Below are 26,660 nucleotides of genomic sequence, written 5' to 3'. Positions count from 1 at the left end.
AGGTAGGAGTAGCGTTTGGTAGACGGAATAAACGCTTGAAAAAGTACCTCTGTACAGTTTCGAAATCTTCAAAGGGGTCTACTCCAAATGCCTGCACCCCATAGCACATACAAGTGTTGACTGTGGCATTGAATACATTATACTTTGAGGACAGATCAATGTTGTGGTTTGCGAAGAATTTTGGCCACATTATGTTGAGTGCCAGCTTTGCTTCTCTACTTTTTTCTTTCACATGATTTCGAAAGTTTAAGTTGCTAGACAACAGTACACCAAGGTACTTGAACTCAGGAACTACTTCTATCGACTGGTTATTGAGTCTCCAAGTCTCCACTCTTCTACTCCTTCGGTTCTCGAAAACCATAACTTTTGTTTTCAAGACGTTGATATGTAGATCCCATGTCTCACAGAAAGCCTGAAGTTTGTTTATTTGCAGTTGCAGAGTTGAAGGATTCTCAGCCAGCAACACCAAGTCATCAGCATAAAGGAGAACCTTTATTAGCTGACCAGCGAAGCTAACGCCACCCGGAAGAATTTCAGAAATGGAGTCAATGTATAGTGCGAAGAGTATAGGGCTTAAAATGCAACCCTGAGGAACACCTGCAGAAGTTGGGAACCATTCAGACAGCTTGGATCCATCCCACACGGTTGCACTAGAGGAAGATAATAATTTCGCATATACTACCAAGAACTTTCTGGATATTCCAAGCGACGCCAGTTTGTAGATCAAAGCTTGCCTGTTGACTGTGTCAAAGGCTGCTTTGAAGTCTACAAAACAAACATATAACTTTTTATTAATTTCAATATATTTTCTGGCTATGCTAGTTAGTGCGAAAATGTGGTCAATTGTTGAAAACCCGGAGCGAAACCCTGCTTGAAAAATGCTGAGACGATTAAAATTTTCTATCCACGTAGAAAGCCTAACATAAAGAGTTGTGGCAAAGATCTTTCTGAGAGAATTTAGAATGGAGATTCCCCTATAATTTTCTGCTTGGGAAGCATCGCCTTTTTTAAATATTGCAAAAATAAGCGATTTGTTAAAACCAGAAGGAACGCAAGCATTATTATATATCTTGTTGAAATAATCCACAATATAATTTTTCAGTTGTACTGTTCCGTTTTTAAAGAATTCGACTGGAATGCCATCACAACCCGGGGCCTTATTGTTTTTCATAACCAGCAGAACTGAATCAAGCTCTTCACAAGAAATCGGACAGTCTAGTTCAGATACAACTTCATTTTGTAGCGCAAAGCTAAAAGTATGAAGATTCTCCTTCGCTAACAATAGAGTTTTAAAATGAGCAGCTAGAGTCTCAGCTTCGAGAGAAATCTTCATACTTCTACTTTGCCCACCTAACTCTCTTACATTATTCCAAAATTCTTTGGAATTTTTGGAGTGCTGCAAGTTCATTGCAAGATTTTTAAGATAAAGCCTTTTTTTCTCGTGACATAATTGTTTGAATTCTTTGTTTGAGTGTAAGTACATATTTTTAAACGCAACCGAGTTAGTTCTTCTAAAAAGTTTCAAGTACTTGAATGAGAGCTTACGAAGTTTAACACAGTCTTTATCAAACCATTTATTTTTAAAATTGAGCGTAGAGCTAGTGCTTGTAGATACAGCTGAAGCGTAAATTACTCTAGTAATGCTTTCCTCAATTTGTTCAACATTGCTCTCATCTTGAAGAGGGAGAAGATTGCAATGCTGATTCAAAAGAGATTTGTACCGAGAAGCTTTATTTTCAAACCATCTGAGTTTACGAGGGATATCTACGTTCGTCTGCTGTATGTTCTCGTGGAAGCGTATTTTGACAAATAGTGGCAAGTGAGCTGAAAAACTAGACAAGTGCACCTGGAAGTCTTCAACTGAGTTACACCACTCTCCAGATATTGCACAATAGTCGATTACTGATTGCCCTTGACCGCTGATAAAAGTAAGTTCGCCATATTTGTCACCGCTTGTTACCCCATTTAATACAAACAACCCAAAATCTTCTAGCAATTCCGTTAAAAGTCTACCATTTCTGTTAAGGGTTTCATCCTTTGAATTTCTCACCTCATCAAAAATCATCAAATCATGTAATATATGAGCAGGAGAGTTCTGAAATTCACCAATTCGCGCGTTAAGATCACCGACAATCATTACATTTTCCAACGAAGAATTGTTTAAGAAATTGCGTAAATTTTCAAAATCATTCAACCAGCTATTGCAATTAAGGTACACCGGCAAAATGTTGAATTGACGTTGGTTTTTGAGTGTAGATAGTATTACACATAAGAGCCAACTTTCGAAATAAAAAAAATATTTTTTTTACCTTTATTAACGGTACCTGTCATAGAACGGTTTTTTTGATTTATGAATATCTCGTTCAAGACCAACCCGATTTCGACGAAAATTTTTATACAAAAGCGTTTAGGTGAAGGTGATATTAAAATTTTAGAAAATTTTCAAAAAACTCATTTTTGGATTTTTAAAAAATATTCAAAATTTTTTTTTGAAAAATCAATTTTTTGAAAAATTTTAAAATTTCGTTTTTATGCGTAAATAAATTATTTCTTCAAAATGGCATACCAACTTTTTTTTTGAAAAATGTTAGAAAATTTTTATATATAAAAAATTATTTTTTTAAAAAACAGCTCTAACGATTTTCGAAAATTTTTTTTCTAAAAATTCCTTTTTATACAAGAAGTAAACATGCATACTTGGTTTTTTTGTGAAAGGTCATTTAAAACGGTATTTAATTAATTATAAAAACAGATTTTATTTTTTGTAATTTCTTGAAAATATCAAATTTTTAATTTTCTTAATTTTCTTGAATAAAAAGCTTTAACATTAGAGTAACTTGTAGCATAAGAGCAAGTATACGTGCGACCCCAGTCGTGCATTTTATTTTTTAGGAAATTGCATAAAATATAATTTTTTTTGCACTGTGTTCAAAGTTCTTATATTCCTCATTGCAGGTGGGAAATATCTTTACACAATTTCTCGATGAACTTATTTCTCACCTTAAGTGGGACATAACTACACATAACTACACCAGGAAAAAGTGAAATTATTTCCCACTAGAGGTGAAGTTATTTCCCATGTGAACTACCTTCACATGGGAAATAACTTCGCCGTTGAGGTAGTTCCCTGTGCATTTTTAAATGAAAAAGGTTCTTAAAAGGTGTAATTAATAAATACAGAAATTACTTACCATATTTTACAATTTTTACAATTCTTATTATTAACCAATAAGATATTTCAATATAAAAAAAGTTACACATACACCATAGTGACCCGCAAATAGGAAGCGAACAAAATACTACGAAAATTATGTATAGGTCGTTTCAAATCAAAAGTCCTGACTCAGAGTTTATTTTCTCCCTTCCAATAAAATTGAGAACAAATAAACAAAAAACTCAATTTTATTGGCTCATTGCGACAAATCAACTCAAAAATAACAACAAATCATGTTTGTTTGAATGAAAGAAATGCTAGAGAAAAAAATAAACAAACGAAAAATCTGAATTTGTTTATTAATGATTTCTATGGTAACGACTCCAAAATAATTGAAAAATAAAAATAAGATATTTACTGCCCAATTATACAAATGAAAAGATGTGAATACTATTTTAAATTATGAATTGCTATCATATAAACTGGACATTTCTGGTCCATCTTCACCTAGTCCTATAACAATATCTTCGGCAAAGTTATCCTAACTGCCTTCAAATGATAAATAATTAAATAATGGTATGTTTTTTGTATTGTCCGCGGGTATAGAGTGATGCAAGCCCGGGAGACTTCCCTCCGCTTTCTGAGGCTAACCCAGTGAATCTCACAGACGGATTAATTAATTAAAATAGGCATATCAAGAACTGTTCTTCATTATTTTATCGTAATTTTAGAAAAAGTTCTGCTGCCTTATAAATGCTTCCTTCCAGTAAGAGAATGAGTTTTTTTTTATTTTTGCTCAATTTTCCATGGGACTTTTGATTTGAAACGACCTATAGTACTCAGATTTAAGGTACAAGGGCTTCTGTATTACTTTTTTGTAAATTTTTCTTTTTTAGCTTTCGTGAAAAAGTACTTTGAACTCTCACCTTAAACGATCAAAATTTAAAAAAAGAAACTTGATTATGTAATTGAAAAAAAAATATGCGTTAAATAAAATTAATACCTTTCTGTTTAAAGGGAAAAAAACTGTTTAAAGTAAAAAAAAAACACAAATCCATCTTATAAAAAAACACTTTTAAACAAAATCGCAGCAATTCAATTAGGCGAATAACTGATTTACTATTGATTTTGACTTTAAACAAAACTTTTAACCCAGTTACGAATGTACTAAAATAACATTTGAGGGACCTCAGACTAATTAAACAAAAATGTTTTCATAATGATGCTTAAAGTTCTTTTTAAAGACTTTCATAAAATCCTCAGTTTGATTTTTATCTGTAACTTGACATTAAATTTTGATTTATTGACGACAACTGCAAACATTCAAACATAATTATGTCAGTACAAAAATATCTCGTCTTAAGATCACATTTTTTTGGATGATTACATTTTGTTTCTTTATAAAAAATAGCACCCTAAGCTTCATTAATTATGAGTTTATCTTCCAATAACAACAGAATCTCAAAAAAACATTTTTTTCATGCTCAACATAAAAAATTATGATAGCATCCTCTCCTTCTCATAATTCCATAAATAACCACAAACAGTGACATCATTATTATTAAACAAGAAATCCCGTCATAAATTCTGGAAACCTTGAACTTTTTCTCCAGAATATCCATTTTTATTTATAAACTATTTCAAAAGGTCGTGTAAATATAGAGAACATTTTATTTTAAAATCCAGAATCCACTTTATCACATTAATTGATTGACATCTTGCCAAATTACAAACAAAGCCGTTTATTTGAATTCTTAGAATTGTCTTAAAAAAAAAAAATACCTAATCCGCAGCTGTTCGCAGGAAACCGCAAAAAATATCGAAGACATCACACCCTCACAAGAGGCCATATTCATAATAATCAACATTCAAGATATAGTTAAAAAGGGGAGCTTTAAGTTTGATTTCATGAAACGAAAGAGGGGCTTGGGTGTCAAATTTTGTAATATTCTCAAACCCTACAGAACATAACATAATAAGGCAAACGTTGTATAGAGCTTTGTGTATTTGTTTTGCTTTCGAACTTTAAGAATTTCACGGGCAGAGTACTTAAAGAAAAAGTTTTTAGTTAAAAAAGGCTCAGTTTCAGGAACTAGTAAACCAATTGAATTAGGATAGCATAATTATCTTCTCTTCTATAAATACCTAATAATGAACGTAGGGTGGACAAACGTTGATTTTTTGGTGGACAAGACAGTAATTTGAATTTTTGGGAAAAAGTAGTTTTTGGGGATTTTAGAAAAAAATATATTTGGCAATTTTTCAGACTTTCTATAAACAAAAAAAAAGAATTTGCTCTAAGTTTTCTTTTTGAAGGGTGAATAAACATGGACAAAAGGTGAACAAACTAATTAGACAAGTTTGGTTCAAAAATTTTGACTTAAACCCAGCGAATTACAACCCAGTATTAAACGGGAAACAAACAACGCAGATTAGTAAAAAGCTGTTAGTAATCTCCACTCCAGTTTTAGTTTATTTGTAACCTAGAGGAGGCATTTGCGACATTCAAGTAAATTCTTTATTTTTTTGGAAAGATATCTCGTTGGCGTAGTTTTTAACAGTGTAAAATCTCTCCGACGTTTCTGATCACTTCCCAGTGGTATCAACGTTAATTTCATCCATAATTGTAAGTATTTTCCGTTGCTCTTTGTTCGAGATGAATGCTGTTGCTAGGAACTTCTGAATGCTAAATGCTAGGAACTTCGTTAGGTATTCCAATTTTGAGGAGAAAATCTTAAAATAAGGTGATAACCACTTTAAATCCCACCCTCTTAAAACGTTAGGATTTCCGCTTAAAATAAGTGGATTCCGCTTAAATTCTGTTAAATTTAAGGTGAACTTTATTTCATTTTAATGAGAATTTTCATCTAAAAGAAAAACTAACCAAAAATTAAAAGATTCAGTCTTAATTCTATGGGCATACAATTTGATATTAAAAGATTTTCTTAAGAAAATTAAATCATTTAAAATTAATAATATTTGGTAGTTGAAACTACTTAAAGAAGTTTTTCAAATTATTATGAGACTTTAGTAAAATGTCTTCACATAAAAATAAGAAGATTTTCCGCTTCAATTAAGTGGAATTTAAGAAGATTTGCCCGCTTAATTTTAGACAGAAATCATGCCAAAAAAAATGAGGAAATCCGCCTTAATACAGAATTCGCTTGTTTTTAGGTAGTCTTTTTTCTCTGTGTTTCTGCGTGCTCTAATTTCAGAGATATTTTTTTTTATAAATAACTGCCTCTAGGTATAAAGTGCAAAAGTCTCAAAAATAACTTTTAGTGCCTCAACGAGTATTTTCCCCAAAATTTTGTATTTAAAGAAAAGATAGGTGATTTAACTACAAGTAAATGAGTCAACGGTCTAGGTCACTGCTGTTCTTCGCTGGTGTAATTCACCTTTTTTTAGGAATTGTAAAAAAAAGTGCAAAAAGAAAAAAAAATCCAACAATTTTGGCGCCAAAATCTCCACCAATACCAACATAAACCACCGACCGGCAAAAAAAAAACAACTGATAAGAAAAAGAGTCTGTTTGGTGTGAGAAGAGAAGAATATTAAGAAGAGAAAAAAAAAAAGAAAAAGAAAAAGCAAAGAAGACGTGGCGACGATCACAACCGTTTAATTATCACTGTGTCAACAGTTTTCGTTATTTTCATTCCGCTAATGTGTATGCGCAAGCGCGACCACCCGCTTCCATCCCCGAGATCCATACCAACTCAAGTCCACTTTTTAAAGCCTCCTCCGATAGTGGATCACCATACAGAAAAAAGTACTGAGATGAAAGCAAGCTATTTATGGATGACCGGAGTAGGTACTGGCAAGGAGAGGAAAGAAACAAAAATATACGAAACTGAAGACCGCTCGAGATGGACAGCAGCAACAACAAATTTGTTGTCGCTGTCGGCATCCATCGACACACAGAGAAAAAGAGAGGATGCCCCTTTTAAAAGATGGACAAGACGAACTGCGTTGATGCGAGGCATGAAGACTGCATCTCTCAGCATCCACTCCTCCTTCTCCAGCCAGTGTGACGATGACGACCGACGACTACAACGAAGCAATGTTGGTTCGTCGTCGTCGGTTTTTATGTTGATGAGAATTTATGGGACTCTGTTTGGGCTTAACGAGGTTTTAATGTGAAAAGACAGTCCTCGGTCGTTGTCGACTTGTTGCATGATGAATAAACAGAAACACGAGGGGTAAAAGTTAAAAAAAAAAAAAAAATCACATTAAGTAAAAAATAAATGAAAAAAAAATTAAGAAAAATTGGATTGGGTGGAGGATGGAGGCAGTGCAGAGCAGAGATGTGCGTGCAACAAGTGCATCATGAGATCATGAATGAAAACTTCTGTAGATCATAATATGGGGAGGGGGAACGAAGAGAGCAAGAGAGAGACAGTCTTGCCACAAATATATTTAAATTACTTTCAATGGTGGATGACGTTTAAACTAAGATGTAAGAATAAATGTTATGCAATACTCTGGTTTGCGGTTGTTGTTGTAGAATGAAATACACACCAATACACACACCTTCCCATTAGAAGCCGGACATGAGATAAACTACGATGAGAGGGTGTTGCTACGAGGGCAATGACATTGAAAAGTATACCTACTCATTCAACGAAATGCGTTTACTAAATAATATTTATGGAAAAACCGGTTCATGAGGTCAGATTTTACAAGCAAGATTTTAGCAAGATTTTAGGCTTGGAGAAGGGAGTTTAATGAAAGTTCCCACTCTTCTAGGTTATACTTAAAGGACCTAAGAATTGCCAGATTAGCTTTATCCGAAATTTTATGAAGAAACTACCAGAGGGCCAACATTTCTAAGAGCTGTTCTTAAAGTACTGTATCACAAATGAATTTGGAAATGTATGTTCCCTCATAACTTCTTAACTACTTATCATCATTTGACAAGTGAGGTATCGTTGAAAGCGTCTTGCTCGTCCACTGGTTATAGGCTATTTAAAATTTACTAATACTGTAAGCTATACAAAAGTAGTCATAAAGTAACAGGAATTTAGTTTAAAATGAAAAAATGAAATGAAATGAAATTAATCAAGTAGATACTTGTACAACCGCTATACATTTAAAAATATTTTTATTTAGTTTATGCTTCTAGATTCTAGAGAGTTTCATATTAGAAAACCTTTTTCATCTTATAACTTTCTAAGAAGCAAGGCGCTTTTAACAATACCTCGTTTGTCAACAAATTATAAGTAGTTTAGAAGTTATAAGGGAACATACATGCCCACATTTATACAAACCGATTAAAAGCATAACCACGCCATTCAGTCAACTGTAACATGCTTAAATTTCATCAAAACTGATTGCTACCACTTATTTCCTTCTACAGATCCGATGTCCTTTGTTATGGTCAAACACTTTAAAAATATTTGTTAAGAAAAAAGGTATAATTCACTTACCCAATTTTCGAATTGTCACACCTGAAAATAAATTAAAGAAAAATGTAAAATTATCAAATTATTCGAATCATCTTCCATTCATTTTTTATATATTTTTTTTTTTAATTTAACATCAATCAAGAGCATAAAATTTCTTAAAAACTCCATAAAATTTGATATGGCTTCCCACACTTTTATAATTCCTAAATTCTATTTCTTTTTACACTTAAAAAAAAAAGGATAAATAATCAAATCCTTAACCTTCTAATCGACATAAGAACTGGTTCATTATATTACATCATAATTATATAGCTCACAAGAATGTTTGGATACAATTTAGTATTTTTTTTTTTGTTAGAGAACTTCTTAAGTTTCCCATCCTTATTCCGAAGGCTCCTTTTTTTTTGTTCTTTTTTTGATACTGGTTTCTTTTTTAGGAGATTCATTAACGAAAAAACGCACATTAATTATAAAAAAAATCTCTGGATTTGGTCCAGTTTGCCTTTAGGGAGTTTTTCTTATTTAAAGGAAGGGTGCTTCATAGTTTTTTTTGTAAGACTTGTGATGGGGTCCCCTTTTGACTTCCCATGGGTATTCAGTATACACAAGGTTATAAGTTTTAGATGATTATTCTAGGAAACACCTGATTACAGGGAGGAATAACAAAATATATACAACAAAGAATGAGCCACAATCTCATCAGTGTGAGCTAAGATGATGGACAGAGATTAAAGACGTGAAATGTTCATCCTAGATCGCGCGATTTTTTTCAACGATAAAGGCAGTGGCGTACGTTGAGTCGCCGGGGCCCCGGGGCAAGACTAAATTTTGGGGCCCCTTTGATATTTGGGGGCCCCTTAGATACAAAAAAAAAGTACGTATACGCCATACATTTTTTTTTGTATGGCTTATTTATTTTTAGGTTTATTTTAATGTTTTAATATGCTCGTAATGCACTTTGCTATACTTACTTAAAATTTCTATCATAAAAGTAGTAAATACTTGTCCTAGGGGCCCCTAAAATTAAATATTTAGAGACCCCTAAAATAAAATTTTTTTTAGCTTAGAATTGATAGTTCTTGGGGCATCTGTTCTGAAGTTATATGTACACATTTGATTTTCCATCATCAAACATAGTTTATTTCTTTTGGGGCCCCTGAAAAATTATTTTTAGGGCCTCAAAATTAAGTGCTTAGAGGGCTCCTAAAATATAATATAACTTTTTTGGAGCCAAGAATTAATAGGTATTGGGGCCTCTGTTCTGAAGTAATATTCGGAATGCCACCAATAACGTAATGTTTTTATTTTGGGCCCTGATGTATTTATGTTGGGGCCCCTGAATTGATATTTAATTTTCCATTTGATTGTTTTGAACCACTGAAGTAATAGCTTTTGAGGATCCCCAAATAATATTTGTCATGCCATCAGAAAATTTGATGAATATTTTTGGGCTCCTTAGTAATAGATTTTGGACATCCAAATTAATATTTGATTGCCTCTCAACTAAAGGGGTTCCTGAAAAATTATGATTTTGGGACCCTTCATATAATATTTTTGGAGCCCCGGAGTCATATTTTTGTGAGGCTCCTAAAGTAATATTTAGTAATCCATCAACAAATGTAATTTAATTTAAAAAACAATTTTTTTTAATTTATTTTTTTTTTACGCCCTGAAGTAAAGGCTTTTGGAGCCCCTGGCCTGAAGTTGTGTTTTGCTTTTTTGGGGCCCCTAATGTATTATTTGTGGTTGCAAAGATTTTTCAAGTAATATTTTTTGGGGCCCTAAGATAAAATTATAACTTTTCTTTTAAAAAAGCAGTTTATTTTTTTGGGGCCCCTGGGGTAACCTTTTTATTAAATCAATATATATTGTGTGGCTACCAATGCATTATACATTACACTGAATGTCATAATTTGTGTCCCTTGTATCCGAAGTGATTCAAATCTCAATCTATGCAAACAGTTTCCTTCTCTGCATTGTCTCCAGTGGGGGCCCTGGGGTTTGTCGGGGGCCCCGGGGCACCGCCCCGCTTGCCCCAAGGGAGTGTACGCCCCTGGATAAAGGTTTCTGTTTGGGTTTTTTATTTTCTTGATTTAGCAGTTAAACCTTTATAATAAATGACAAAAAAAAAAGTATAAAAGGTCTTCTTTGGTGCACGTGACAAGTGTGCTGACCAATGTCACTACCATTTTATCATTGTTTCCACTTGCCGATTTTTGTAAGAGTCTCGATGTGTTAACATTTTTACTTGCTCTATAGGGCAAGTATTGGTTTTGTGCAGAAAAAAAAATTCGAGGTTTTAATCAAAACCAACATTACGATGATGGAGAAGATCAAAAAAGTGGTTTTCGTCATGCCGTCCGTCGGTCGGTCTGTGCGTCTGTGCGTCCATCTGTACATCGAGCTAGGGCCTAAACGGATGGATGGATTTACTTGAAACTTGGTACAGATGATTTTTGCGTAATACCCTAGGTCCATTTTTTTTAGTTTTTCATTATCTCTTTTTTAACGCATACCTCCCATATACCGTTTTCGAAGTATTGCAATTTTCTCGAAAACGGCTCTAACGATTTTGATTAAATTTGGTGTACGTTATACTCTTATTGATTCTAACAAAACCGCTTTTTTAGTTTTTCTCAAAAAATTCGGAGAACGGAAATTTGGTGTTGCCGTTTTTCAAAAATTGACATTTTTTAAGTTCATATATTTGATCAAAGCACAAGTCAATTTTATTCAAAATTTTAAGACATCACTTTGAAGTGTAAAATGTATAAACAAATTTTAAAAAAAAGTTTTTGAAATTTTTTTTTTTTTTATTTTGGATTTTTTTTCAACTTTCGATTTTTTTCTTTAATTTTTTTTTCTCGACTCTAAACAAAATCTTTAATTTTCAATAGATATTTAAGATAAAGATACTTTGAACTACAAGAGCAAGTACGTGCGACCCAGTCGTGCATTTTATTTTAAACCCATTAATGCTACAAGGCATTTTTTTTTTTTTTTTTCTTTAATGTGCACTTGAGAAATCTTATAGTTGACCAGAGAACTGCAAAGTTCTGATCAAAATAATACCGTTATAAGTTTATACTAGATAAAATACGTCAATTTATAGCTGCTTGGGTACAAAAAGTTGAAGATGGTGGCTAAGTACTTTGTTCTAAGGGCCAATTTTTCCACAGTCAGATAAACTTCAGTTACAGCTTATTCCTAGGAATAAAAGTTTTTTTTATAGGTATTGACATTTATTATTCTAATAGGTAGTCTAACTGATGATTAAAATATCAGCGATAAGTCAAACAGTCAGGGGTTTCACTTACTTGTTTGTCTTAAGCAAGTGTGAATTATAATTTCACAGAAAAAAAAACTGGTGAACTAGTGAAGTTAAGTCCTTTATTCGCTCAAAAATGTTACTTTTGATGCACTTTTCTATGCAAATGAAACTTTTGAGGGCTTTATAACAACTCTTCGCAAGAGGTTTTACTAATCAAAGAAAAAAATGTGCCTGGCGTAAAAGTCCATCGGGGTTTTCCTACGATCAATTATTACACTGGTTAACAAAATTAAACTTTTATTTTGTTGCCGGAACAAAAAAATACTTTTCTGAAGGTTTTCGGTGTGTTGAACTCGAATCCGTAGTCAGAAAAAATTAATCAGCTCCCGTTTTTGAAATGTTACCGTTAGAAAATGCAGTACTTCGGGCCTTATTCTTTTATATAAGGTAAATTGTTTGAGCATATTTAGTAACGGTTTTTATAATAACTATTTTCCACCTTTTTAAATCTGTTTAAATCTTTCCGATATCTTTTTTACTTCTCGAGATATCCTTAGTTGTTTGCATATTTCATAAATTTTATAACGTCATTATCTCCTTTATGATATATGAAGCCAAAGCCACTTACTTCATTTTAAGATATCTCGGGCAATAACAAAGATATCGGAAAGATTTGAAAAGTTCTTGATAGACGGAAAATAGTTTTTATAGAAACCGTTACTAAATATCTTCTAACAATTTTCCTTATATTAAAGAATAAGGTCCGAAGTAGTCAAAAAAACGTTTTTTTTTTGCATTTTCTAACGGTATTATTTCAAAAACGGGAGCTGATCAATTTTTTCTGACTTCGGATTCGTATTCAACACACCGAAAACCTTCAGAAAATTATATTTTTGTTTCGGCAACAGAACCCTTGTTAACCAGTGCTATTTTTATAAAGAACTTACCCAAAATCGAAAAATCCAGGGCTTATGTTATAAATGCTTTCAAAAAATATTTTTTCGGATCTTCTTTCCTGTCTTTAGTGGTCCAAAAAAGATTGCATAATTGATTTACACGTGACAATCTGTCACTTGTATTGACACCACAAAAGTTCATTGCTAAAAATAGCTCATAACTTATCTTTTACGATTACTGCCATTCAACTTTATAAATTAACATATCACAAAATTCGGAAATTATTAGTCATTTAAATATTTCAACTTCTTCCTCAAATAATGTTCAATTGCAGATAACACAGTATTTACCATGACCAAACTCAAAAATTTCATTCATAAAATTGTTCAACTCACACCGGAAGCCCAGTTCATTTCTTATCAATAAATTTCATATAAAATGCATCAACCACTTTAATTTGTCATTCATAAATGAAGTAATAAATTAAATTGCAATTTTAAGCAAACGAAGTTTATTTGCAAATTTTCATATCTCAAGATTCAAGGACGTTATGGCATGCGTTTGCCCTCAGTCAATAAAATTTGCAAAAGAATGTTAAACAAAAAAAATAATGTAATACGTAACTCAAAGCCTGCTGTATTTGCAAACTGATAAGAAAGTTTACCCCACATATTGTTTGCACTATTTCAACAATCCCATCGCAATAAAATAAACTCGAGGCACACTTTTCAATCAGAAAAATGAGCTAAAAGTCATTCATAAAAAAAAAAATATCGATTTGAACAAGATATCTTAAGGAGTTAACAAATAGTAGAAGGCAAATCAGTTTTTATCTTTTGAGCTCGTAAACAGCTGATTTTGTTGCTGTTATTTTTACTGTAATTTTTTTTTTTTTTTGTATTTTTATTATTTTTCAATTTAAATTTTTTGATAACACATGAGCCGGGGTTGTTGTGTTATTTCCGTTGAAATAAATCTTCGATAAGATACAAAATGCTTATTTTTGTTTTTTTTTTTTTTTCTTAATATTTTGTTTATATTGTGCAAATGCTGGATTCTTGTTGTTGATTTTTAAATAGACATAAAGATGGAATCTAGGAATAAGGTTTACCAAAGAGACAAGGATTTCTAGGAATTTCATAGATAAAATTTATCAATTGGGTTGCAAGATGTCGAGTAATCGGTTTTAATAAAAGGAAAAAGAAAAAAAAACACATGTTTTTAAAATTAAATTTTATTTTGCATACAACAGCGATGTTTTGGAATTTACTTATTATTTAATTAAACCTTCAATTCAAGGTTCTGGAAAATGAATTTCTTTACTTTTAAATGTCGAGTTCACCTGGGTTATTTACACTGTACATTTGTATGTACTTCACCTAAAGAATTCTTGGCATGCAGGCAGCCAGTTGCATTTGATAATAATAGTTTTTAATAAACATTACTTTATAAACCAGTCAAAATTAGTGTTTTTCCTTGACAAAGTTTGAACACACTTTTGATTCATTATCAAAAATATATTGCATGCATTCTGTATGCGCCAAAAAGTTGTTAAAAACTACAGACAAAATAGGCATACAAAAGTGCAAACCCAGAAATAATTGGCATAAAGCTGAAAATTGGCACAGAGCATTGAAGTTTTGATTAAAGTGATATGTCAAAAGTCCCGAAAAATCCCATGTGTGCATAAATAGTTGAAGGGTCCAGGGGAAAAACGGCATATGTCCACTTTTTGTCAAATGATGAGGTCTTGTAGTATTTACGAAGCACTATCGGATGGCATCATTACTTTTATAAAACAGATTTAAGCCTTGCTGAAAAAATAAATAAATTGTGTAGGTACTTGCAATTTTCTCGAAAATCCAAACATGTTTAGAGAAGAAAATTTATATGAACTAAAAGATACGCTGTTAAAGCTAGGTCCTAGGTACAGTGGCATTTTGATCGGGGGTGATTTTAACGTAAATATTTTACTTAACAATAGTGTAACGAGATTATTAAACCATTTTTGTGATGTTATTGGATTGTCAGTTGTAAATTCCCTTTGGCCAACTTGTTTTAAGTCTGATTCAAATCCATCCTTACTGGACATGTTTTTGACAAGTTCGAAGAAAAAAATCTTAGGAAATGATCAAATTAGGCCTACATCTGATTTCATTCATGATTTTATTTTCTGCTCTTATCAGTTTGAAGTAAGTACAACGAATTTGAGTCGCATAATTAGTTATAGGTCGTATAATGGCTTTGACCATGAAAATATACAAACGAGTTTTCTGAATTCAGAATTGAATGAGATTTATTTTTCGTCAGATGTTAATACTAAAGTTTCAATTTTTAATAATGTTGTTACCAGGCTATATGATGAATATGTTCCAATTGTTACAAAAGAATTTAAGATCAAAAAATGTCCTTGGTTTAATGAAAACATAAAGGCTATGATTCGAGAAAGAGAGCGTTTTTTCCGGAGATTTAAAGTCAACAGAACAGAATTTAATAGAAGACAATATACAGTAGCTCGTAATAAAGTTATTTCTTTTATTCGCAACTCCAAGCGAGAATTTATTTCAGCGAAACTTGACCCGTCTCTAGCTTCTAAAGACTTATGGAATAATTTAAAAAAACTTGGTCTTAAAGAAGACAAAAATGAAAACAAATGCTCTTTTAGTGCCCAATCTATGTCTCATGTCTTGATCCCGCCTTTTTCCGGTTCAAGTATTTCTCATGATTTGTTTAACATTGCTGATGATGAAAATACCTTCTCATTTGTTTGTATTAGTCATTACGAGTTATTTTGTTCCATAAAGTCAGTTAAATCAAATTCTATTGGTCCTGACGGTATATCGCCAAAGTTCTTAAAGCTTATTCTCCCTATTGTATCTAGCCATCTTCTTCATGTAATTAATTTCTCAATTTATAGTGCTCAATTCCCAGATGCGTGGAAAAATGCTAATATAATACCAGTCCCTAAAAAACCTAATCCTTCTCTTCCTTCTGATTTCAGGCCTATAAGTATATTATGTTTCTTATGTAAGGTATTTGAAAAAATTATTCACGACCAAATCCAAACCCATATAACTGAAAGTAACTTGCTCTCACAGTGGCAATCTGGGTTTCGCAGCAAACACAGCTGTGAGTCTGCTGTAGTTAAAGTTACTTCGGATTTTAGATATGCGATCGATTGTGATAAATTTGGTGTCATTGTGTTACTGGATTTTTCTAAAGCCTTCGACTGTATTGATCATTCCACCCTCCTATCTAAACTTAAGGTGAAATTTAATTTTTCTAGCACCTCTCTTAAGCTTATGAGCAACTATTTATTGAATAGAATTCAACGGATAAAAACGGATGTGGATACTTGTGATCCTATTTTGATCAACGCGGGTATACCGCAGGGCTCAGTATTGGGTCCACTTTTATTTTCATTATTCATTAATGACCTACCGTCAGTAATTAAAAATAGCCAAATTCATTTATATGCTGATGATGTTGTACTTTACATCTTTCGTTCAATTGGTCTGATGGAGGATGGTATAGAAAGGTTAAATGAAGATCTTAGTAATGTTCTCACTTGGTCGAACAACAATTCTATGAAACTTAATCCAGCAAAATCTGTCGCTATGCTATGTTCTAGGGACCAGTTAAGTTTTGAAGAATTTCCGCCGGTAATTCTTGACAATGAAAGAATAGTGTATGTAAATGATGTTAAATATCTTGGCTATAAAATAAATTGTAATTTAAGCTGTTGTGGTGCAATCTCAGATACTATCAGGAAAATTTATTTTGGTCTGCGATCTTTGAGATCTTCCTCTGAGTTACTGTCCCCTGATATGAAAAAGTACCTCATTAAATCGTTGATTTTGCCATACTTTACTTTCAATTGTACAGTATATCCGATTCTTGATTGCATATGTAAGCGTAAACTTTATGTTGCTTTTAATGATTGCGTTCGTTTTATATATGGTATTCAGAGACATAACAGTGTATCCCATTTACATCGTTTCCTGGTTGGTATGAGTTTTGAGAATTTTTTGAGATACAGACTTATTCTAAGGTTTCATAATGTCGTCCACAATAGATGTCCTTCATATTTAAGTGAATCGATTCAGTTCGCCAATTCTCCACGAGGATTGAAACTAATTTTACCGCGTTTTTCACACATCATCGCTGAACGCTCCTTCTATGTATCTGCAATTCGTTTGTGGAACTTACTTCCAAACGAATTGCAGAATATAGCCTCACCTGTCGCTTTTAAGAGGAAACTATATTTGCACTTCTCAAATCCTTAGGAACATTTGTTTATTTATAAATTTTCTTGATTTTGATAACTAAATATATTAATTAAATTAATTTATTTAAATATATTAATTAATCATCTTGCTTAAAAATATTTTTTTTTGTATTATTACTTTTTAACTTAAACTTACTATTGTAAAATTGTAATTTGTATATATTCTAGATACTCTAAAAGATTTATATCTTAATGTGTCTTTGTTAACTCTAAATTATACTGAAATAAATTGAAATTGAAATAAAAAAAAAAAAAAAAAAAAAAAAAAAAAAAAAAAAAACTTTTAGTACTAAGTTCTATGGAGAACAAAATTCTAAAATGCGTTATTTCTCGAAATGAGTTGGAATGGACTTGTGCTGTTTTTCACCTGGACAATTCAGTTATTCAAGCCCAAGTAACAATTTAGCTTTCATAAGGGTCAATGCAAGCTACTTTTTGGCTTTCATAACAAGAAGGACAGGTCTTATGCAAATCATTTTGGCGCATTTTACCGAAATTGCATAGGACTTTCCTTAACAGGTAATCCACAAGCTAATAGCTTGTGACAAACAGCTTAAAATGGCCTTACGGAGGTCTTCCTGCAGAGGGTTTATCTAATGCACAAACTGGATTTCTTGCATAGGATGTTATAATAAGGCCTTAGTTGTTGTAGGTATTGTAGAAAATGTTGAATTTAATTTTAATTTTATTTATTTTAATTTTTTCCTATTTTGTTTCTTTTCCTTTTTTTGAAATTCCACTGCTTTTTCTGTTGTTCTGAAATGATGAGAATATTATTTTATTTGAAAAAAACACATTTTTTCATTTTCATCACATGGCCCGGCCAGAAATCGATCCCACGTACCTCTGCATACCAAGCCAGCACCTTACCAGTAGACCATGCTCGAATTACTGGGAGGTAATTGAAACCTCACATTGAAATGCAATGTTTTTTTCTAATGCGTTACACACATTGCATATCTGCAGGATAAAAACTTTGCATACTTACAAGAACCTCTTGGAACAGGTCTTATAGAGGCCTTCTGTCACTTGAAAATACAAGGCTTCTTTAGAACGGTTCAAACAGGACTTATAGAGGTCTTCTTTAACTGATATTTACAAGGCTTCTTCTTAACACTTCTAGATAGCCTTAAGGAGACCTCCTTTCTTTCCAAAACGGATGATTTGCGTAAGTAAGCCTTAAACTAAACGTATACAAACTATAGCTTGTCGAATCGAACAAAATGGACCTTATGCAAGTAAAATTGTTACTTGGGAGGTTAAATGTGGAAAATGTAGGTTTTTCATACATACATAACTTTGAAACGGATGAAGCTATCAAAAAAAAAAAAAGTATATGGAAGACTAGTACGTTTTGTAATTCCTTGTTTTCTACGAGAAATCGTTTGGACGATATCGATTTTTTGCATATTTCTCTTAAATGTTGAGTCCTATCGAAAAAAATCTATTTGACAAACTTGTAGATAATGTGCTCCTCTACATAAAAACGTTTATTGTTTATTTGTTGAAGCAGTCGTTCAACAAAAAAAAAAATATTTTTTTTTTTGCATGATTTGCACTCAAAAATTGTTAATTTTTGTACTAATGTTGTAAAATAAGAGTTTTTTGAAATATATTTTTAACTCACTTCGTAGACTATAACATTTTCCACAAAATAGTTTAAGTTATGCTTTAGTAACACTTAGGTTTCGTCGATGCGCTCAAAAGAGCGAGTAAGTAGGCCAAAATTCTATTTGATACCTCCAAATTGTCCCTTGGTTGAATACCACTTTTCATGAGAAAGAAATAGGTACAAATTCGTAAAAGAAACTATAGTGAGTTAGAAATAGAACACTTATTAAAAATACAATACATAGAATATAACCCAAATTTTGAAAAGAATTGTTCTGAAATCACGGTAATATTGTAGTCTACCTTGGTAACGCATACATAATATTGTTGTCCGAGAGCATCAGTCTCACGGTATAAACAACTATTTCTCACAATATTTCTAATACGACGTTTTACTTGAACGTTGTAACTAAAAGCTGAAACACAATCACGCTTTGCCGTCGATTTTGACAACTGCCAAAAGTTCAACCATACGAAATCTGTATAACCTCCCACAATGACGCTTTTCTTACGTACGCTTTTTTTGACAAACGTAAGGAAACGTAAGAAAGCGAGAAAAAGTTCAACCAGACTGAACTTTTGCTCGCTTTCTGACATTTATCAGACATAGTTACAGTCACCCACATTATTATTGCGCCAAATGTGAATAAAAAAAAATAAATTATTGCAAACCTAGGTGTGTATTTTAATTTCTCTATATAGATTTTGCACAAAAAACGACATCGAGATATTTTAATTCAAAACAATTTACGTATTAAAAACAAAAATAATTTAATGATGTTGTAGACTGAGTGTTATTGTTAAAAACAATTTATTTTTATTGGTTTTGTTTTTATAACTATAGGATTAAAGAATAAACAAATTTCTATGCATTTTTTTAAACACATTAATATCCTTTTTCATTTTTCCACAATTAAATCAAGATAAAGACCTGGCCCAATAATTTTGTGAGTGACTGTGTTTTTTTTTATTTGACAGCAGATTTTTTGTTTCAATCAGCTGTTCGAAGTCAAATAGACAGAAGCGCGCTTTGAGGATTTCTCAACGTAACGCGATGACGCGTCTGGCAAAGCGTGATTGTGTTTCTGCTTTAAAGTAATGAGTTTTTAACTTTATTCCAATCCCAGTAAGTACTTATTTAACACAATATTAAAATAGTAAAAATATTTTACATTGTGTCCCCAGGACCCTAGGTGGAATAAAATCTTAGCTAACCCTACGTTACCCTGTGAAAATAAGCTTAATTTATTTTAGTTCTATTAAATTGTATCTCACTTAGCTCAACTTGTAACTCTATAAATAAATTAAAGCCATTTTTCAGGGATTAATAAGCTAGTGTTTACCTATTGTGTGACCTTTGAGTTATTATTCTTATTTTTATACAGAGTTTTTATGGTAACAGTTTTGATAGTATTTACGATGTTACTAGATATTGACAACTGCGTTACTGCTCCACTCTAATTACCATATAGAATAAATAGGTAAAGCAACTATCTTAGATCTAATTTTTAAATTATAGAATTGAACAAAATTCATATAAATTAAATGAATTCAGCTTATTTTGGTCTGCAACTGTTTTATACCATTCATTTATTACAATTTGAACAATGTTTAATCCAAGCAGATTCGGCAAAATTTAATTGAACCGTCGAAAAAAGCTAAGAATAAATTTAAACTTCCATTCACCCAGATCGGATTTCTTCAGTAACACTCTCTAAGTTTCATAGTTAAAGCTATCAGAAATCATTTTTCCAAATCATCAGCATAGAATATATTCCTCTTTGATGTTCGCTTAGTCGTCTTCGAGATAGCATTTTCATTTCCTTACTTGTATAGAATCTATCCGTACGACGAAACATTTCATTGTACTTGTACAAAAACATCGCAAATTCGATAAAATAGCACGATATCGTTTCAGCTAAGTATTATCAAACGATATCCTCTAATGGTCTTCAAAGGTTTTATTGAAAATATACAAATTTTAACTATTTTCGACTATTTTCGAAATGTCTCGATAGCATTTTCTTGATCCTTTGATTGTTATTTTTTGTTAACAAAAGTCAAAAATTAAATGAAGACTTTCGATTTCCAAATCAACACCTCAATGGTCGGTCGCATTGAATGGAATTTCTAGAAAATTTATTATACCCAAACACACCGTGTGCCACACCCACTCACCATAAAAAACAAACAATTATTATGCGAATTCTTGCAAAGATCATAAATATCCTTTTTCCAAGTCATAAATTCTTAATGTGTCATTTATGAGTCGTCGTTTATTATTCAATAAAATTGCCCTCCAGTAACGCACCTACACCAACAAGTCGTTTCAATTGCCAAATCATTGACAAAAAATTCTATTCTTTCAATTGAAGGACATTAAAAGTGAAAAAAATCACACATAAATAGTTTGCAAGGATACCTGCTAAAATGTCAACAATTTATATTGGCGTGTCCTTTGACACCTTTTTTTTATGTTGTTATTTGGAACAAATTCAGCAAGTTTTACAGAACATATCTCACATATAAATCAATGTCCTTTCGGATACTAATTGAACTATTTGTGCAAGGATATTGTTTGTGTCACATTTTACAACAACCATAATTGTGGAAAGAACAAATTCATAAAAGTATAAAAAAGGAGAGAAATATTTTCAAAAGAACACAATAAAAAAAAAAACAACGACCGTCAAACCTCTTGAGGAGGAAAAGACGTTTGGCCAAGAGACATTTGACATGAAATATGAAGTAAGAATCTTCGAATTGGACACTTTCCCATGGCAGAAATACCAAAACAACAAAAAATTGTTAACAATATATCCTTTTAATCCTGTGGGTGAAGACGATAGAAAAAAGAAATCAGCTGATTTGGGGAGAACTATTCAACACATTTATATTGTCGAATTACATTGTCTCTTCCTGCTTCAGCAAGTCCCTTATTCAACTTGGTTTTTTTGATCCCTTTGGAATTAGTAGTCCTGTCCTCCTTGGCTCATCGATAACTTGTCGGATTTATAATGTAACAAAACACTCACTAATAAAACACACAGAAGGAATATTTCGCGCCTTTTTTTTTGCTTCGATACAAGTCGAGTACCTGTTGCTCTGAAGGATATTTATTTATCCCTCTCCTTGGGAGAAGTCAATATAGAAATGAAAAGAAAATTGAAATTAAATTTCCAACAGGTCCCTCCTGTGTTCAATATAATCGTTAGAAGAATCTTAAATGAGAAAAAATAAAGAAAAGATTTATCCTCGATCCGTTGGTCTCCTTTTGGTGAGGTTAAGTGATGATAAACTCACAACTGTAAAGAGGATCGTATACACAAAAGGACCCACAAAGGATACATTTTTAGAATTAAGAAGAATTCCCAAAATCAGCTGATGAGAAAGTATCAGTGAAACAGAAAAAAAATCAAAACAGGTTCCTTGATTTTTGTTTGTGATTTAACGATTATTGGCTTTTTATAGAGGAAGAAAGGATGATGGCGGCGGCTGATTTTGATCATCCAAATTTCATTAGAGATTGTGGTGCGATGAGGGAAGGGATTCCCTCTTTTGGCTTATTGCCATCATCGCGTTCGTTCGGATATCTACCTGTTTTTTTTTTCAAATCCAGTTTCTTTCTTGTTTTGTAAAATATTTTGTTGATGGTATTTTTGGAGGAATTCGCGTTGATCCTTTACTTTATTTTATTAATAGTGTGGCACCCAAGAGAGTGTGTATGTTTCTTGGAATTGACTGAAATGAGAAAATCTAGAATAACCAAATTCCTATGGTTTTATGGGTATATTGTGACGACGAAGAAAATTAGGCAAAAGTGATGCATCTTTGCATCTTCACTCGTATTCCTATACACACTTTGGAATGTTGTCAGTCTTGTGCCCATTTGATTTATCAGGTGTCATATGAATTCTGGGTACCTATACCTTCAGCAGTGTTAGATTGTTTATTGTTGGGAGAGTTAAAGAACACACACACGGATATTAGCCTAAACCTTTAAATTTATGAACAAGACACATTGATATTTCTTATTATGTCTTTATGTTGAGATTTATACGCGAATATCCTTAATATTTAGTGATACATAGACATAGACGTTTGTTTCATCAATAAAAATGAACTGTCAAAAGTCCGAAAGGTGAAACAATTCTAAATGTCGAAAAGACCGATTCTTCGTAAAAGTTTTTTGCCTATTAAGAGTTAATCGGTCAGATTATAGGTGTGTTTCGAAAGCAGCTAATTCAAAGTTGAAAAATTATGAAAACTGATGTAAATACGAGTATTTTTTAAATGTTATAAAATCAGTTAAATTTTGACTTTTCAAAAAAAATTTTTTTTGTAAATATATTAAAAATAAACAGTTTAACAATATCAGTTACAAGTTTAGCAGAAAAAAATTTTTTTCGATTTTTCATTTTAAGAATACTTATAATTTTCCGGAATTTTGAGTTCAAAAATTGTTTTAACTACTTCCTCTGTTTGCCTCTGTGGGCGGACTCATATCACATGATTGAGTGTTGAATCTCAGCAACATTTTGCACCAAAAATCTCATCCTAGTTCGTCCTAATAAACTTTTTAGAGCAATTTGAAGCTAAGCAAATGTGAAAAACGTATTAAGTTTCGTTTCAGCAAATGGCCCTCAGAGCACAAAAAAACTAAAATAAAGATATGACTAAAATTAAAACCTACAAATTGTTTCTTAAATTTCTTCCTAAGTCTTAAACAATAATTAAGCTTGCAAGAAAATCTTATTTTGGTTCCCTTGCTTTTAATAATCTTGCCTGAAAATTTCACTAAAATCGCTTCAGTGGTTAAGGTTTAATTGAGTTTTTTCCAGTTTTTCCCATACAAGGTGAATAACGGTTTCTATTAAAACTATTTTCCTTCTTTCAAGACCTGTTTAAATCTTTTCGATATCTTTTTTATTTCCCGAGATATCTTAAAATGTAGTAAGTGGGTTCGGCTTCATATATTATAAAGGAGATAATGACGGTATAATTTATATGGTAGATATACCATGCCAAACAACTCAAGATATCTCAGGCAGTAAAAAAGATATCGAAAAGATTTAAACAGGTCTTGAAAGAAGGAAATCAGTTATTATATAAACCGTTACTAAATAAGTTGAGACAATTTTACTTATATAAAAGAATAAGGTCAGGAGCTGATTAATTTTTTATGACTTCGGATTCGATTTCAAAACATTGAAAACCTTCAGAAAAGTATATTTTGGTTACTGCAAGTCACGTTGTCTTCGTTAAATTTCATACAAAAGTACTAGTTTTCGACTTTTTTCAACTTAAATAGCCATTTTTCACTTTAGTGGGCGGGGCAGTGGGCGGAAATTACTGGTGTTAATTTATCTTCTTATTTTTTATTATTCCTGAAAATTTCATCAAAAACGGTCCAGTAGTTTAGATTTTACGGAGTTTTTTCCACTCTCCCATACAAGGTTCCCCACTGTGAGCCGGTGTGCCTCAGGGTTGTATTCTCAGCCCTTTACTGTTTTCCTTTTTCAGTGATAATATTTGGGATAATCTATACTTGGAAATAAGTTTCGCTAAAAATGCTAATTAACCGACTTTGCTTATTTTGTGAGACTTGGAGGGAGGCAAACAAGAAGACGTTCTGATTGAAAATGGTCACTCTTAATAACACTCCAAACTCTGCATGAGTTTAAGTATCTGGGCTGGGTATTTTACTTATACTCACAATTTAGACTTTGTCATACAAATTTTAAGTAAAAAATGAAGAAAATTGGCACTAAGTTCAAACATTGTCGAATGCATTTTATCCAACAGCGAATTGGTAATAGTTTTGATACTGAGTCTCATCTTGGTTAATGTCTTAAATTACTGTTACTCTTTTCCTTACGATTTTGTTTTACTTAAATAAATCAATGTTTTAAATTTTGCTCTATTTCGTGTGTACTTTTGGACAAAAATGATCAAAATTTTTAGTCGAAACTTCTTTAAATTCTTAATATCGACTTTAATTAATACCTTTTAACTTTAAGAAATTTTTTTTTTTTTATCTAAAAGCAGCCTTGTATGACTTACACATTTAGTAAGTCGTACAAGGCTGTGTCGTAGTAAAAAATTCAATATTCTCCCTTAAACAAAAATTCATTTAAAAGCCAAACATTTTCAAAAATCAACTTTCGATTCTTGAAAATACCCTTTTTAATTCGACATGTGTGTGTCGTAAACAAGTATTCTTACTCATTTCATTACCCTCCCCCCTTTCAAAACAGTAGCCTTTTTGATATGATAAATTCGCAAAATATATTTACCATTAAACATAACAATTCAGTTTATTTTTAATATATATATAAATTACAAAAGAAAACAAGTTAATTTTCAAGAAAAAACGCATTCCCATCAGTCTTGATTTGGGACGGGACGAAGAAGTCCCTTGGCAAAATGACCTTCTAACCTCGTCCTGAATGTCCTTCGAAATGATATCAAATTTGACATATGTACTCACCGACATTAAACAATCAAAAAAAAGAAAAAGACGATTGGGCTCATTTTTATTGCTCACATTTCGAGCATTTGTGGTTATGTTTGACAAACTTGAAGAAATTTTCTTTCAAATTTGACATAACCGGCAGCACTAGAACATAGAATAGATACTTTTTCTTCATTAATCGTAACGTTCGGTAGACATATGATTTCTCTGATGAAGAAGACACAAAAACTAGTTATGCTGATTTCAACTCAATATATTTTGTGAGACTAAATCTAAGCCCAAAGCGAAAAATCCCTTTCCCATCCCAGGAGCAGACAATTCTTGTATGGGACATTAGAACCGGAATTCTTAAAAAAAAGAAAAGAACGAAACACTCTATTCTTTGTCGATCGTGCCATATTGCCCATCTGCATTATTTTGCATTATTAAAGATTGTTTCCTTCACAACAAGCTTCTTCTACTTCTTCTTCGAAGAAGGATAGAAAAAAAAAAAAAAATTTGATTAAATGAGTTTGTGTCAACTTCATAGATACTTGTTATCCTTCACATGGGTTGAGCGATATAGATACCAATAGATATAGATACGATAATATATGCAATATATTTACCCAAACGGGATGATATGCGAATACAACAACCACAGACCAAGTGAACAACTGGGGCACAAAATTTTGGATATGATCAGCTGAGGTTGAGGTGTAGGTATGCAGAGCAGATACCTGAAAAAAGACCCTTTTATTTTAGTGTGGTGCTTCTAGTATCGAAAGATACTTTTCAAATTCAACCTTAAGGCGAACGTTAAAACGACATGTGAGAGATGATGAAGAGGGTTTTTTTAATTTTTGTCTAACCAGGTTCTAGATAGATATGAGCTTACAAAAAAACACCAGGCTTTTTTTTATTTTTTTTTTTTTTTTTTTTTGTTTCTTAGCAGGAGTTGTACCAGATTTTGTATAGGTTTTTGTCTTCCCTACTAAATTAAGTAATTTTTAATATCTCTGGGATGATATCATCGATTGACTCTATTTCAGTGCGTGTGAACCTAAAAATATATACCAGATTTCCCATGTCCCAGGTTCTACAAATGAATAATTTTTTGATAGGAAAGTTATGATAAGTACCTGTATACTAGGGTGGGTCAAAAAAATCGAGATTCGTTTTTTTTTGATTTGGTACCTCGAAAACTCGATTGCTAGACACCTCTAGAATATACTCACCAAATATGAGCTCTTTATCTTAATGGGAAGATCCTCCACTTTTCAATTTTCCATTTTTACATCAAGCTTCTACTAAAAAAAAAATATTTTTTTTATTAATTGAATTTTTAGCCAATTTTTTTTACATATTCTTGTAAAAAATTGAACGCTCTACAAAAAAGGTTGAATACACTTTTTTGGATTATCTAACCGTTTAGTAGATATTTGAGATTGATCCAAAAATCGAGAAAACTTTAAAAATTCGTTTTTTGTTCTTTATTTTGTAACAAATTAAAAAATTATAATAAATCAAACGCGCATGAGATATTCTTGTAGAAAATAGATTGCTCCACAAAAAAGGTC

At 31.9% G+C, this 26,660-nt stretch overlaps 1 protein-coding gene across 2 annotated transcripts in view; it reads right to left on the bottom strand.

Annotated features, from left to right (window-relative positions):
* Window positions 1–26,660, bottom strand: part of LOC129917072 (M-phase inducer phosphatase) — a 356,921-nt gene that overhangs the window by 187,060 nt on the left and 143,201 nt on the right. For both annotated transcript variants that reach the window (XM_055997391.1, XM_055997392.1), the window contains exon 4: window positions 8,581–8,601. In XM_055997391.1, the coding sequence (XP_055853366.1) occupies window positions 8,581–8,601 (21 nt within the window). The remainder of the gene's footprint in view (window positions 1–8,580; window positions 8,602–26,660) is intronic.

The sequence above is a fragment of the Episyrphus balteatus genome, chromosome 3 (genome assembly GCF_945859705.1).
Source record: "Episyrphus balteatus chromosome 3, idEpiBalt1.1, whole genome shotgun sequence".
In the NCBI taxonomy this organism is placed as follows: Eukaryota; Metazoa; Arthropoda; class Insecta; order Diptera; family Syrphidae; genus Episyrphus; species Episyrphus balteatus.
This window is presented reverse-complemented; position numbering and strand designations above follow the sequence as displayed.